Genomic DNA, 14266 nt, shown 5'->3' on the forward strand with positions numbered 1-14266 from the left:
GCAAGCTTGCGACCCTTGTGAGGATAAACGGCTCCTGAAAATGGATGGATGGATGGATGGATGGAGGAGGTTTACACCACATCTGCAGGGCTGCAATTCCATTAATACAACTATAGAAAAAACGAAAATTACAAGATTTTTCAAGACCTTTTTGCCATAATGTTTTGTAAACTAGAAAACACTGCACATTAAATGTTTAAAAACAAGGGGGATGCTGGTTCAAGTAAAATTTGGGATGTGCAGACCATCTTCAGGCCCTGCAAATGTTTAATGAGGTTGTACATTAAAATAAAACAACTGTCATGGAACCTCAACAGTTTAATCAGTAGTAGCACCATGTGATTGTGTGGCCACACCCCACCACTTGAGTGACAGCTGCACAGTTCAATCAGAGAGCATCTTGGGGGCAGGTCTTAAATACTTTGTATATAGATATATTTAGTTTTCTCTTCAACATCAAACGTATACTAACTTTTTCTCTTTGCCATTAAAAATACACTCTGGAAGCAAATAAATGTCTGACATGAATTTCTATCGAGCGCTTTTAGCAACATGCTAACAATAACGGCATGCTAACAGGCTGAAAGCCTCAAACAAGAGGACATGCTTAAACATTGCAAAGACAGACATCCATTGGCGACGAGTCATCACAACATCAAAGTGACAATCAGCAGAGGTGAGCCAGTCACGATTGCCACCACGCGACCTCTGGGTCACACACCCGATAGCGTGTTTTCCTTGGTCTACATTTGGGATATTATCACACATTTTGGTGTCTGGTCCGAACTGGTTTACTCAGCAGAACCAAGCCGCCCACCATGACATGAAAGCGAGCAATTAGCGTAAAGTTCTTTTCAATACAGCGGCGTGCAGCTAACATACATACGGCAGCCAAACTCTATAGCACAAGCACCACTTTACAACAGTAGCCCGCTCGTCTCTTTTTTTCCAACATAAACACATCGACTAAAACATTGAGCTCTCCATATATCAAAGACGGGCCCTTGAGTCATCCCCACTCGAATTCTAGATGACAGAAGTCAACAGCTTTCAACATTTTTGACTAGACAAAAAAAAAAAAACACAAGTTCAAGATGTTTGACTTAAGACATTATGAGATGATTTATATTCGTTAACACATAAGACAAATTGGCCAATATACATGTTGTATTGTTTGGTTTTCTCTTTTTATGTGCGCCAGATACTGCAGGTCAGACCGCATTCAAGTCACTGTTTATAGCTCCTGTCACACCATAGGCTGGAATTGTGCACCGCAGCAAGTGAGCCATCGCTGAAGCTACGCCCAGCCCACATCCAATGAATTTAGACCAAAAAAATGTCAAAGAACACTGATAAAAATTCAATAGTGAAAGATGTTAGAGGAGCTGACAAGCTTCATCAGCATTGAGGCATCATCTCAGATTTTTTTTTAAATTACTTTTTAAAGTTACAAACTGCAGCTTAATTACTTGACTTTCTGAAGACTCGAGCCCGTCTCTGATACATGGAATATATAATTACAAGCTATTATGATAAGCAATCCCTTCATGAATATTGTGCTCATCGCGATTTCTTGACACATAAGAATATCTAAAGAGTGTTCTGGACTGGAAAGCACCTCCAGTCCAAAGGCCTCACTGACGGTTTTAAGACGGACATGTGGTCTCCCTGGTTGACGGGAGCACAGAAGGCAAATGTGTGACTGATGACGGCGGATTGACACTTAGCACCACAGAAGGTAGAGATGTGCATCACAATCCTGTCCTCCTGTCCCCCACGCTCTGATCTATCCATTCATTTTCATGTTTGCAGGGCGGGGCGTTAATGTCCACACTCAATGGCCTAAAGGGAGGGAAACATTTGTGGGAAGACTGAAGATTTTGAGAATGAAGAAATCTTCATATGTTTTGTAGCGCTTTGCCCCTTGAAAAGATGAAACATTCAGGAAACATTTCAAAGGTTGCGCAGTCCAAATGGACACTGAAGATGGACGGGTGGTTGGACGCATGAAACCCTGTAAATATCCGGAGATCACATCGACGGTTTTGGGGCTTCACCGGTTTTGGATTGGAGCAGTCAGTCCTGATAAAGCAGTCAAGTAGAGAAGGGTTCTAGGGGTAGCTAGTCACGGCCTGTTTCTGTGCCAGCCGGCGAAGTTCTTCTCGAATGGCCTTGATCAAGGAAGCCGAGCTGTGCGCGGAGGGCGAAGCGTCCTCGGGGAGGTACTCGGGCGTCGGGGATGTGAGGAGGAGGGGCGGCGCCGGGGGGTCCCGAAGCGAAGATCGGGCCAATTGGAAAACCGGCGAGGACGAGAACTCTGGGAAGGACAGCACCTGCGGTGATCGCGGAGAAGAAAGAAACTTACCACTGCAAAGTTGAGAAGGGGCAAACGTGACAACCACCACACTCACGCTCTCCCTGCTCGCCACAGGTCTGGACAGGTCCTGGTCCGAATGTCGCTCGTTCCAGCAGGAGCCAGTGGGTCCCGAGGCGCTGCGACCCACACCTGGGTATGCCGCGATACGGCTGGACAAACCCACCTGGGTCAGGTGTTGGAGCTGCACGCCTGTGCAACACACAAATGCAGCTTTTAAAAAACGTCACCATTTGTTCACTGCCCATTGCCGTCTTGCCTGACTCGCATAGGTTTCTGGCGAACACACCCTAAAAGCAGATGATTTTTCACCACTGACTGTTAAGAATGCATGAGACAAATGTTATGGGGTCAAAATTTGTTTGCGAGGCTGCAGCGGTGCGTACAAAAAATGACTTGTCATTCTAGGTTTTTTTCTCTAAATTCGTGCTTCAACCCCCTTAAAACAGGTGTAGCGATCTCACTGGTGCAAAGGTTCACTGTCAAGTCATGTCTGCTCACATGCGGTACCTGTGCTTCCTCCTACAGGTCTGGGTCTGGAGGAGGAGGGCAGCTGTTTGTACTGCCCCCTATTGGAGTACAAGGAATCCTGCAGCTGATCGCCACTGGAAACCAAGCCTCCCACGTTCTCTCTGTGAGAAGAAGCAAAAAAGATTCTGGTCAGAAGCTGGACAGGGACAGGAGGACAGGGGCACAAAGGGATGTGGGAATAGAGGCCACCTCTGCAGATGACCTTGAGCGCAGAGGCCAGAGGTCGGAGAGACTCCCAGCTCAGCGTATCTCTGTGGCAAAAAAAAGGATGTAGAATGAGATTGAAAATGACGAGCGCAAGCCACAGGCCGGCCAACTCACGGCAGAGAGGGGGCTGTGGGAGGGACCCGCTGGGTATGACCCCCACTGTCGCCCCAGGGGTCCAGGCAGGGCCGGACTCAGGCCTTGTGAGGATGGCGACACCAGGGCAAAGGCGTCGTCCAGGAGAGAGTGCATCTGCTGCCGGGCCTCCTCAATGGAAGGCTGCGGCGGCATGTATGGGGGCGGGGCTGGGGCAGAGTCGAACACCTCATCAGTGGGGGACGGACTCCTGGGATCTGGAGGCAGGTCCGGATCCGACTGACGAGAAGACAGACAATACAGAAATCTTTTTTTTTTTTTTTTTTGGGGGGGGGGGGGGGGGGGGGTGTATCAGCATGGACCCAAGACTGTAAACAACTGGGTGGGGTGTTTTTGTTGACCACTTTGTAATTTTGGATGATTCTTGCAAAATAGAGGCTACCTATCCAGTTTCCCTCTCACCATGTAGGCCACATTGTTGAGACCTGGGTACTTCCTGTAGGTGGCGCCCTGGTCTACAAGCAGGCGGTCTTGGTCCGTGTCTGGAAGACTTCCAGGTCCCACTGGAGCCCGATGCCCCTTGGGTGAGCGCCTCGCTCTGGATGAACAAAGTACACTACATTGAGTCACATTGATGGAGGTGAAAATTGACTCCTAAAGATAATTTTCAAGAATAAAGTCTTCAGTTGGGTCGTATTGAACTCGCGTGTCGAACGTGGTCTTATTGAGACCTGAGAAACGGACATGAGACACGGGCACTACCTTCGGCGCTCGGCGCTGGGCGTCGGGGGGGACGGCGTGTCAGCCTGCAGGACATAATCCGCGTAGTCCATGTGGTCATGAGCCGAACCGTACAGACGCTGAGCCGCTTCTGTCTGGACCGGTCCATCTCCGAAGGCGTCCATGATATCGTCCATGGACGGGAACTCGCACTGTCCCCGTCTCTTGGCACGTTGCCGGAGTTTGTTCCTATGCTGCTCCATCTCGGATTTATGTCGCAGGGCCACCTGGCAGAGAGCGTGGGAATTAAATCTCCCTCGCTCTTGCAGTGTCATCTGTCTCCTTGTCCTTTGATGTGACCTTCTTGACTATGTTTATCATCAAAATTTGGTTTGAGATCAATATTCCACCAATGGAGTTACCAGCTATTGTCGACTCGAAGACAAGTCTCACCTCAGTGCTGACTTTCTGCGAGAGGGATGGGCTAGGCTGTGCTGGCGCCGCACTGGGCCGTGGCTGCATGGCGATGAGCTGAACTTTTCCGGCCGCCCGCCGCATGCCGTCCGACGACCCGCGGGAAAGACGGTCTACGTGGTCAAAGATGGAAGACGAGGACATGAGCTCATCTCCGAGCGCCGGAGCTACAAGAAGTCACGGGTCGAAAGAGGGCCGAGCGTAAAGTACAGGGGAAAAACAAAGAAAAAACATGCAAGGACTTTAGCATTAGGGTATGAAATCACTTTTGTTTGGATTAATTTTGGATGATTTGAAAAGGAGGATGATGAAATAAAGCATCTTTGACAACAACATGCGCCTCAGACCATTTTTGTGCGTCTTCCTCTGTTGCTTGGCCTCAATAGGTGTGGCTGCGGGTCGAGTACTCTCCTCTGCTGACTCCCTCCCGCTTGATTGGTCGCTGCCTAACGAGTCGGCATCCGATTGGCTGGTCCTATGGAGACACACCATTTCAAGAGGCAGACAGGATGAAGGCTTTTTCTGAAACAAGTCACGTAAAATGCTACTTCGGAATCACACAGTTCCGAAGGCAATGGCAGATTTCAGTGAGTACTGACCTGCCACGCCGTCGGGCGTTTCGTCCAGTTTTGCTGGCTGAGCCTTTGGATTTGGGGGTATTGAGGTCTCCACCATCAGAGGGCACGGCCTCTTTCGTGGGTGCTGGCAGCGCGCCCGCTTCCTGGATCACCATGATGTCATCTTTGCTGTGCTGGCCCAGGTGAAGCTTGGCGAAGTCGAAGCCTTTCACGCTGGAAGTCTGAAGCTGAGAGATCAGGCATGTCGCCAAGGCACTGCAGTAGACCAGAAGACCAGTATTGACTTTTTACCTTCTGTCTTTGCTGGATGGTGTTGATGGCATCCGGCTGAAACTCCAACTTCTCAGAGGCGCACAGCTTCCAGTAGAGCAGCACGATGATGAAAAGGGCCAGCAAGACAGGCACAATCACTCCAACAATCAGCCAAATGCTACTGCTTTGGGTCTCAGATGGCGGCATGGACACAGTCTCCACCGCTGGGGACAAGAGAGGAACGAGTGAGGGGCAAGGGCACATTTGTGGTTCAGGGAGAACCGGCAGCACAGCTGTGAAATAAAGGAGCTTTTGTTGACTCGTTTTTTTTTTTCCTTGCGGTTTCCTGCCCCGGGACCAAGGCAGCCCTGGCTTCTCCCGAGCGGGACTCACGTTGGGCCAGTGGTCGCTGGACTTTGTGTCCCAGAACGATGGCGGCTCTCTGGAGGTCCAATCTGTTGAGGGTTTCCGCGGTCTCGTCCGCCGGCATCCGCGCGCCTCCCGGACCCTCGACAAAATATAAAACCTCCAGCGGGCGCTCGGGGCCGGACAACCTGGTCACCCGCACGACCTGCCAGGAGAAAGGAGACCACGGTTTGCGAGTTCTTTGGCGCAAGAGTAGCCCGGGACCATTTACCTGCAAAGTGCCGTTGGCCACTGCAGTGGCTCTCTTCCACCGCCTCCGACCAGATGCTCCCAGTCCTTCCTCCAGCAGCAGTGCCAAGCGCCGCTCTACCCGAGCTTGAAAACTTCGCTGGGAAAAGATCTGATTGGGAACGCCCAGCAAGACTGAAAGCGTCCCGAGGTGCCCCATCAGCCAAGCGACTGGAATGTGTTCCGGTGGCGGGCGCAAAGAAAGAAAGGCGTTCTCACCTGTTCGGACCCACGTGGACTTCAGGTGATGGGAGGTGTTGAGCTCGGGATAATGAAATGCTGAAAGAGATCAACAATCAGCCTTTGGATCGTCTGGCAAACACCCCTGTGCAACGCTGCGGCATACGTTCGGCAATTTGCAGAGCGGGAAAGCCCACGTAGAAGCTGAACTCCACCAGGCTGAGCGTCCTCAGGTGCCGGCTGACCTCGAAGCCCAGCAGGTAGCCTTGCGCATCCCGCACGGCGAACACGATGTCTACGGGAAGCTTCTTCTCACCCGCCGGCCTCACTGCACCCAGCGTGATGTTCAGCAGCTGAACGGAAAAGGCGTGAGATGAAAATTGTTAATATCAGGGAATCGATCATCATCCATATAATTATTTCGATTAGTTTCTATCAAATAGAATGCATCGTTGCCTTTTTTAGAGTCTCGGGTCTTTTGCAAGACTCACCTGTACGCTGGCAGTACCCGACTCCAATGAGCGACGGCGAGTTTCGCCATACGCTGTCACCAGGCCGCTCTCTACGCGCTGGCTGAAGTTGCAAATTCGGATGTCCACGTGGGCGGGAACGAAGAGCAACACCGTGTGAACCTGGTATCTGACGTCCGGCACGGAGTAAAGGGCTGACACGGCCGGAAGCGTGCCCGAGTGACGCGGCGCTTGGCGCAGGGCGTTGATGACAGAGATGGCAGTGTAGATCCACGGTCCGGATACCACGCGGAAAGCGAAACTCGACGGCGTTCTCAAGAACTGGCAAAGAACAGACATCTGTCAATGGTCTGATGCCAGCAGAGACCAGAGGTTTTGCCGCAAATGGAATTCTGGACATTCTTGCAAGACGTGATCAACTCATGATGAAAGGCCTTTTCACACTGCACTTACTTTTCTTGCTTGTACTTGGAAGTGTTTACTCAGAGGCCTACCAAGAAGTAGCGTCAATATTCTTCCCATTGGTGTCATTCCAAGATGACAGTAATTTGAACAGCGCCTCACACACCACACACAAAGTTTAGTTGCGGATTGGCGTACCTGAAGCTCCACGGTGCGGTTGAACTCCCTCCTCAAAAGCTCCCGGACTTGACTGAAGCCAGCCACCGAGCCCCTGGAGCCACCTGGAGACAGCGCACATCAGAGGTTTCCTTACTCAGCCGGACCGTCACAGAGGTCACATGACCCTCCCCAAGCATACCTACTCTGACCAGGTACAGCTCTGGCTTGGTGACATTACACAGGTACTGCTTGGTGGGAGTGGTCTGGGCTGCCCTTGGTGTGGTCAGCGGGGGAGCTCGGGTCAAGCTGATAGCCGTCCTCTGGGTGCTGGAGCTTTTAGAGGTCGTCTTCACTGGCCGGTCGGTGACCTCTGCGGCTTTCGCGGGGCGGCTGGGGGGTCCTGCCGGGGGAGTCGCAAGCGCCTGTCCAGTGGTGTTGGCACTTGGAGGCACTTTGCTTGGCCCAAAGACGTCTTTCACTTCTGGAGTAGAGCCACTTGTCGGCGGCTCTGACTCGCCAGTTGAGGACGGCCCAGGGGTGGAGACCACCAGCGGATGCGCAGGCTTCCTCCCTGGGGTGGGAGAAGAACTTGGAGATGGCTCACTCTGTCCAACTGGGCTTTGGCTGCTGACTGATGTGGGGGGGGTAAACGGTTGTGGGGTGCGAAGCCCGTGCCCTTCGTGGCCCTCTCGCTCCTTCACCCGCTCTTTGGCCAAAAGGTTGGTGTAGTATTCCAAACTGTTCATGTCGGGCAGCAGAAGCTCCGTGGGCTGCAGCGGCGCCAAGTCCTCGGGGTCATAGTCGTCGTCCCAGGTTGGGAAGACATCCGGGCGAGCGAGGCGGGTGTGCGGGGGTTCATCGCGGGCAGCGGACGTGGGTGAAAAGAGTAGGCTCGAGTCGAGCGGCGGAGTGGGACGCCGCAGTAGGGCGCCATCATACGAGAGCGCCCATTCGCTAGGACCGTCGTCATCATCGTAGGCGTGGCTGGGAAGAGGCGTGGCCAGGGCCAGGTCCTCACTGTCAGGAAGCACGAATGACAGCGTTTCCAGATAGTCCCCTGAAGCCCAGGCCTCCTCCAGTGAGTTGCTCTGCTCCCATGGTGACGGGGGTGCAGGGCTGGGCCGGCTGTGGGGGGCGAGTGGCGGAGTCAGGCTTGGGGACAGCAGATCTGGCGGTTTGAGGAGCAGGTGGATCCCCTGAGCGCCAGAATCCTCCGTTAGACTGCTAGGTTTGCCACTGTAATCAGACTCTGTGCGGCCTGCGGGAGGTCTGAGCGGAAGGGGGCGTGACCAAGTAGAAGAAGGGAATGAAGACCCTGTGCTTCTGTTCCAGTCTGGCCCACCTGAGACAAGAACGCGTCCTGTTAGCAAGGAGGTCATCCCAGGTACTGTCATCCAAATACGGCGGCCACGTGTCCATCGCAGATGAACATAGTGGACCCAATTTCCATTTATTGTTAGCTTCAATTTGTTTTACTGTGATATACCTGTTAGGCAAAACTTTTTGGTTTGACCGCCTGTAATAACGCAAGCTCATTGTCTTTCTCATGAAAGTCAGTGTTGATCAAGCAACTACGTGGACGAGCCGTGGCATGTACCTTCAACGGATGATGTGCTCCTCGCCATCGGAACCAGCATCACGGCAAGCAGCCAGAGAACAGTGAGGCTCCACTCAGAGGTTCGGGGTTCCATCCTGGTTTTGGGAGCCACTAAGATAACCGGGTCCATGCTTGGAGCCTGGTCCCGACCACCACGATGGACTCAAAGGGACCTGAAGCACAAAAAATAAATAAATCGCTAGCCACCCTGTCTTGCAACACGTTCGCCACCACAGCCGGTTTCAAGAACATGAGAAGATGAGGTTATGTTGAGCACTGGGAAGGCCTGGCATGTCTGTATCTGGAAATAAAAAAAATCTAAATTGTAACCCTCAAAATAGCAAGTAGATGCAATATTAATTCATTCATTCCCAGCGCAGTAAATATGGATCTTTAAAGGGATAGTGTGTAAGATTTAGACAGTTTTTCATTAAGGCCAGCAGGAGGTGCTGCAGGTGCGGTATTTATCATTGTCCGTAGCAATAGCAAACATGGCCACCTCCGGAGAAGTGCCCATGTAATAGAATTAAATGATAGCTAGACCAATTATTATATTTAAAATATCATTAAGAACAAATTCATTTGCACGTTTTTGAAATTTACAATCATTTAATGTACTCCTTTTTAATGGCAACGGTCAAAATCTTACACACTGTTCCTTTAACATCTATAGCTGTCAATGGCAATGGAGGGGTTAAACCTAAACTTAAAATCACATCAGCGAATATAGTGATACTTTAGGCCTCTATGATTACTTGCAATGAAGTCACATTGTTTTGACGTCAAGAAATCATTTGCCAATTAATCGATCATTTCAAGCTTAACAGCAGATCGAGCACCAAATTGCAGTCTGAACATTAGCGATGCGTTTACACATAGGACAAAAACACACAAACAACAGCTAACTCGAACGTATTATATAAGTAAAATAGGATTTTAAGATGATAATCAAACGGGGAAGTCAGCATTTTAATAAAACTGAAGTGTACTTGAATATGCAGTAGGACTTTCAAATGTCTCAGTCCTACGTCACGTCACGTCACGTGTGCTTTCGTTTCAAAGGCCAACGGGAAAATGGCAACAAGTTGCTTTTTGTCTAATTGCTGCAATTATTTGCCCCGATTCACATAAGTTATTTGCCAAGGAGGGCAAATGATTCTATGGGCCTAGCTAGAGCTCTCGTGGAGCTGCGGTGCTGATGAAAAACCGGGCTTAATTTCGTAATGCCAACAGTGTCACGTCTGCAGCTCCAATTCATTCTTTCAATCGGTCAATCAATCCGTGAGTGCAAGGTGCACTGGCGTATACGCCTGTGTGAACACGTCGACCTGGACGTACCGGTGCCGGCGGCCTGTCTCACGTCGAATCTTGCCTCCTGACGGCCCACATTTCTTCCATCATGCTGGCGATACCGACTGCTCTTCCTCCGCTCTGGTTCCGTTCCGATCAAGGTCCATTAGGCGTGACGTCAACGGCCGCCGCCGACGACGTTCGCTGCTGAAAGAGGATCAGGCCCGAACCGAGCCGAACCGAGCCCGCGTTGGATCTACCTGCCATCCTCCTCTCCCGCTTGCTGCACCGGAGGACGGCGACGTGGAGAAGGAGGAGGAGGAGGAGGAGGAGGAGAAGAAAGGAGGTAGAAGGGAAGGGTGAAAGTGGCGCTTGTTCCGCTGTCGGCACCGGTTCCGAGCGACTCACACGCTCACAAATTTTGTAACGCACTCGAACACGACGCGAGTCGCGAGGTGCGTTCACCGCGAAACCGTCACGATGTGGGACGATTGGACGCCCCCGCGCGGCGCCTCGCCGTCATCACACCGGTGGCGTTCCTCAGTGGCTGTGACGTCACAGCGCCAATTAAATTCGGCGTGGCTACGCTGCACCAGGTTTTGGGTATCGTTTAAGTGACCGTGACGCAAGGCATGCATTCTGCAGGTTTGACCTCGATGATGCCGCCGCTGCTGCTCGTCCGGGTTCTGCTGGCCGCTCTGAGCGTTGTTTGTGGTGAGAATTGGTTCGTTGGCGAAGTGTTGCTGGTTTGATCCTTCACGTCCTGTGTTTGTTGGCAGAAGAGGGAAACGCAACTCATGAGCACCAAAGTCAGCGCCACTCAGGGAACTTCTCTGGGAGCTATGGTACCTTCCAAACCACTTCTAACACAGTGGTACCTTGACTTGTACGTCAAATAACTAGTCGTTGTATTTGCCCTCAAGTCAAATGGCGAGCAGGAATATAACACATGAGAAGATAATCTTCACAAGGAACTGCTGACAGCCACGCCCTTTACAGGCTCTCATACATCAGTGTATAACTTTCGCCTTTTCCAAGCGCTCCATTAAGAGCAGGTCGTTTTCTTTAGGGTCTCTATAAACGACTGTGCTATTATTATTTAGATTTGTTGTATGTACTTGAGCAAAATTGCTCTCCAATGCAATCAATTCATAAGTCAAGGCACCTCTGAGGCTATTGGTTTTGTTGTCCTTTCAAGTACAACTTAGAAGTGCTTGCTTCCTTGCAGAACTGGCAGGCGTGCGCTCGTTTGTGGTGGAGCAGGAGGCCAAGACCCGCATCATTGGTGGTCAGGAGACGTGGGCGCACTCGTGGCCGTGGCAGGTGTCGCTGCTCTTCGCTGGCACCTCGGCGTGCGGGGGTGCCATCCTCTCTCCACTCTGGGTCGTCTCTGCGGCGCACTGCTTCAAAAGGTCCCGGCCGTACGAGCTAAACACAGTGGCACAATGGTCAATTTTCACGTTTGTATCTGCACAGGTACAACAAAGCCTCATTCTGGACGGTTCTGGCAGGAAAACACGACCTGGACAACCCTGACGAGGAAGGACAGCAGGTGCTTCTCATTGGGCTGGTCAAATGTCGCAGCTATAGCGTTAGAAATTGAAATTTTAGTTAGTATGTACAATTTATGAATTAAAAGCTAAGCGTGGAGAGTCTCTGTGGGGTTAACATTTGCAACTCAGTGTGTGTGTATGCAAGGATATATATATATTTTTTTGGCGCCAAATGAGAAGCAATATCAGGCGTTGCGTTGAGCATTGCTTCGGTCTTGTCTCAGGTGGTGGACGTATCCGCAATAATGAGCCATCACCGCTATCACTTGGGCACAAAAGAATTTGACGTGGCTCTGCTGAAGCTGGAGGAGGCACTGGCCTTCAACCACTACGTGCGCCCTATCCACCTGTGGATGGCCACCTTGCCCACATTCGAGACGTGCACCATCACTGGCTGGGGCGCCACGCGAGAGAGTGAGTTTGGCTCAGACAAAAAAAAAAAAAAAAAAGATGATGCAGTGCGTCAGGAATAAGGTGTCTTTGCCACCTACCGGCAGATGGGCCGCGCGTGACCCGACTTCAAGAGGTCAACGTGACGGTGATGCCCCTTGAGCTCTGCAAGAAATACTACAAAAGCAGGATACGGGCACGCATGTTCTGCGCGGGACAGGAAAGCGGCGGGGTGGACGCATGTCAGGTGATGTGCATGAGCGACGTGCATGCTAAAGTATTGACAGCTGTGCGCTCTTCAGGGCGACTCCGGCGGCCCGCTAGCCTGCTACGATGGCGGGCGCTATCGTCTGGCGGGTGTGGTGAGCTGGGGCGTGGGCTGCGGTCAGGCGCGGAAACCCGGCGTCTACAGCAAACTCCAAGACCACGCCGCATGGATCGCAGACGTCATCGGTAAGCGCCCCGCCCGAAGAGGCGTACTCCCTCGTCACTTTGACTAACGGACGTCGCTCCGCCTTTCAGCTCACCAGGACATAGCCTACGCACTCAAGCCGGCCGAAGGTACGCTTGTTTGACATGCGTCAAGTGGTGATCACCAACAGCCTGCGGTGTGATCGCAGAGTACCAATGCGGGAAGCTGCAGAAGCAACCCTGCCGTAACCTCCCGGGCCCAGCCGGTCTTCGTGTTATGGAGGACGGTTGGGCGAGGGCGGAGAATGTGACGGAGGCGTGTCCGGGGGCGTGGCCCTGGCTGGTCAGCCTACAGGCTAACGGCGTCCATTACTGCAGCGCGGTTCTGATCCGCCGCCGCTGGGTACTGGCCGCGCGACACTGCAGAGTCAGGTGAGGTCATTTGCGGCCCCGCAGGTTGCTCTTTGTCTCCGTGGCGCCACTTTGCTTGCGTGCAGTCCGGGGGACGATGTGGCTGTCTTGGGAGGTCACGACCTCAGCTTGTCCTTGGCGCGAACCATCCCCGTGGACCAGGTCTTTGACTTGCCCCAGGAAGATGGCTTTCCTCCCAAAGACGACCTCTCGTTGCTCCGCTTGGCCGTCCCCGCCAGACTGGGTAGGGCCGCAATCCCGGTTTTGGCCGTCACGTGACGTCTGACCTGCACCCTGACAAGTCTCGTTTGCAGGCGCTGGCGTAACGCCGCTTTGCGTGCCGGAAGAAGACGAGGAACTGGACAGCGGCTGGAACTGTATCAGCGCCGGCTGGGGGACCGTGTCTGCCACAGGTAACATCCATTCGCACTTTGCTTTTGTAATGCCACGAAAGAAGCTCCGCCCACACAGAAAGATCAGTTGATTTTTCAATCCGTGCCAACTGGGGACGCCACACCCGACGCTCGCAGCAGGTCTCAACTCGAAGCGCTTGCACCACGCCCGCGTCGCACTAGTGGAGCACGCCCGGTGCCAGGCCGAGTGGGGCCGGGACCTGGTGAACGACGGCCACGTGTGCGCCCACCCGGTGGCGGGCGCCGCCTGCATGGTAAGCACGCCTGCCAATTTCAAAAGCGCATGCCGTGTCATTGGTTGTCGGTGCGCCCACAGGGTGACTCTGGAGCGCCACTCTTCTGTCAAAAGCACGGCACCTATTTCCTGTTTGGATTGCTGACTTGGGGCAGCCGCCAGTGCGACCCCGATAAGCCCGCCATCTTTTCCAAAGTGGCCGATTACCACTCGTGGATCGGCGAGGTGATGGACGTGTGAGGGAAATGCAGATTCAAAGCATTAAAGTGTAAAGGGCCGGAATTGCCCACCCCTGCCATAACCAGTGCAAATCATTTGGGGGTAAAAATAAATAAATAAAATAAAACATGCCATTCGTGTCTGATTTTATTATACTGTACTTTCAACCCTTTCCAGCTTCATTCGTCCACAAAAAAAAAAAAAAATCAACCTAAAAAATCCTCTTTTGGATCATAGAAAGAATTCTGTTGTAAAAAGTAGTACCTATTATTTTTCCACAAAAAAAATAAGAATAGAAAAAGAAAAAAAGAATTGTCTACTGAAAAATATTGAACAAAGCGCCCTCTTTTGGGGTTATAGAGGAAATCGGTTGACAAAAGAAACCATTTAACTTAATTATGCATAAATATTTGTACACAATATTCAATTTTGGGATCATAGAGATGTGTTCACAAAAATAAATCATTAACTTGATGGGTAAAAGAGGTGGCACCTGACAAGTTGGGTCAAACCATTCTAGCATGGGGGAAGAATCTGTCTTTTTACAAAAATGAAATTGAATAACCTACTCAACAAAATTTGTGTCATTTACTTATATTTTACTGTAACGATTCAATTACTTTTAAAGGATTTTGCAATGTTAGTTTGGTCTA

General features: G+C 51.6%; 2 protein-coding genes across 9 annotated transcripts; one reads left to right on the top strand and one right to left on the bottom strand.

The window, feature by feature from the left end:
- Window positions 1-303: 303 nt before the first annotated feature.
- Window positions 304-10461, bottom strand: LOC148405546 (UPF0606 protein KIAA1549). 4 transcript variants are annotated; one of them, XM_088406708.1, is made up of 20 exons: window positions 10030-10461; window positions 8692-8864; window positions 7294-8436; window positions 7134-7216; window positions 6555-6854; window positions 6230-6416; window positions 6103-6162; window positions 5867-6018; window positions 5623-5800; window positions 5269-5453; window positions 4999-5198; window positions 4747-4874; window positions 4379-4566; window positions 3968-4212; window positions 3668-3803; window positions 3227-3484; window positions 3095-3156; window positions 2876-3006; window positions 2412-2566; window positions 304-2333 (listed from the first exon to the last, which is right to left on the bottom strand). In XM_088406708.1, the coding sequence occupies exons 2-20, from the start codon at window positions 8819-8821 to the stop codon at window positions 2112-2114; spliced, it is 4143 nt and encodes a 1380-aa protein (XP_088262834.1). In that variant the 5' UTR covers window positions 8822-8864; window positions 10030-10461; the 3' UTR covers window positions 304-2111. The 4 variants fall into 4 exon arrangements, with proteins under 4 accessions (XP_088262834.1, XP_088262836.1, XP_088262835.1 ...); XM_088406710.1 differs by having other exon boundaries at window positions 4379-4512; window positions 4999-5204; XM_088406709.1 differs by having other exon boundaries at window positions 2885-3006; window positions 4999-5204.
- Window positions 9761-13744, top strand: ovch1 (ovochymase 1). Of its 5 annotated transcripts, none has more exons than XM_088406715.1 (14): window positions 9761-10436; window positions 10627-10695; window positions 10761-10826; window positions 11210-11393; window positions 11458-11533; window positions 11759-11948; window positions 12032-12171; window positions 12227-12377; window positions 12447-12485; window positions 12545-12767; window positions 12833-12990; window positions 13061-13159; window positions 13277-13413; window positions 13476-13744. In XM_088406715.1, the coding sequence occupies exons 2-14, from the start codon at window positions 10638-10640 to the stop codon at window positions 13632-13634; spliced, it is 1680 nt and encodes a 559-aa protein (XP_088262841.1). In that variant the 5' UTR covers window positions 9761-10436; window positions 10627-10637; the 3' UTR covers window positions 13635-13744. The 5 variants fall into 5 exon arrangements, 4 of the variants coding, with proteins under 4 accessions (XP_088262841.1, XP_088262840.1, XP_088262838.1 ...); XM_088406714.1 differs by having other exon boundaries at window positions 9761-10327; XR_015864247.1 differs by lacking the exon at window positions 9761-10436 and having other exon boundaries at window positions 10565-10695; window positions 13218-13413; window positions 13476-13584.
- The last annotated feature ends 522 nt before the right edge of the window (window positions 13745-14266 follow it).

Source organism: Hippichthys cyanospilos, chromosome 22 (genome assembly GCF_059441005.1).
Source record: "Hippichthys cyanospilos isolate Australia breed blue-spotted pipefish chromosome 22, RoL_Hcya_1.0, whole genome shotgun sequence".
NCBI lineage: Eukaryota > Metazoa > Chordata > Actinopteri > Syngnathiformes > Syngnathidae > Hippichthys > Hippichthys cyanospilos.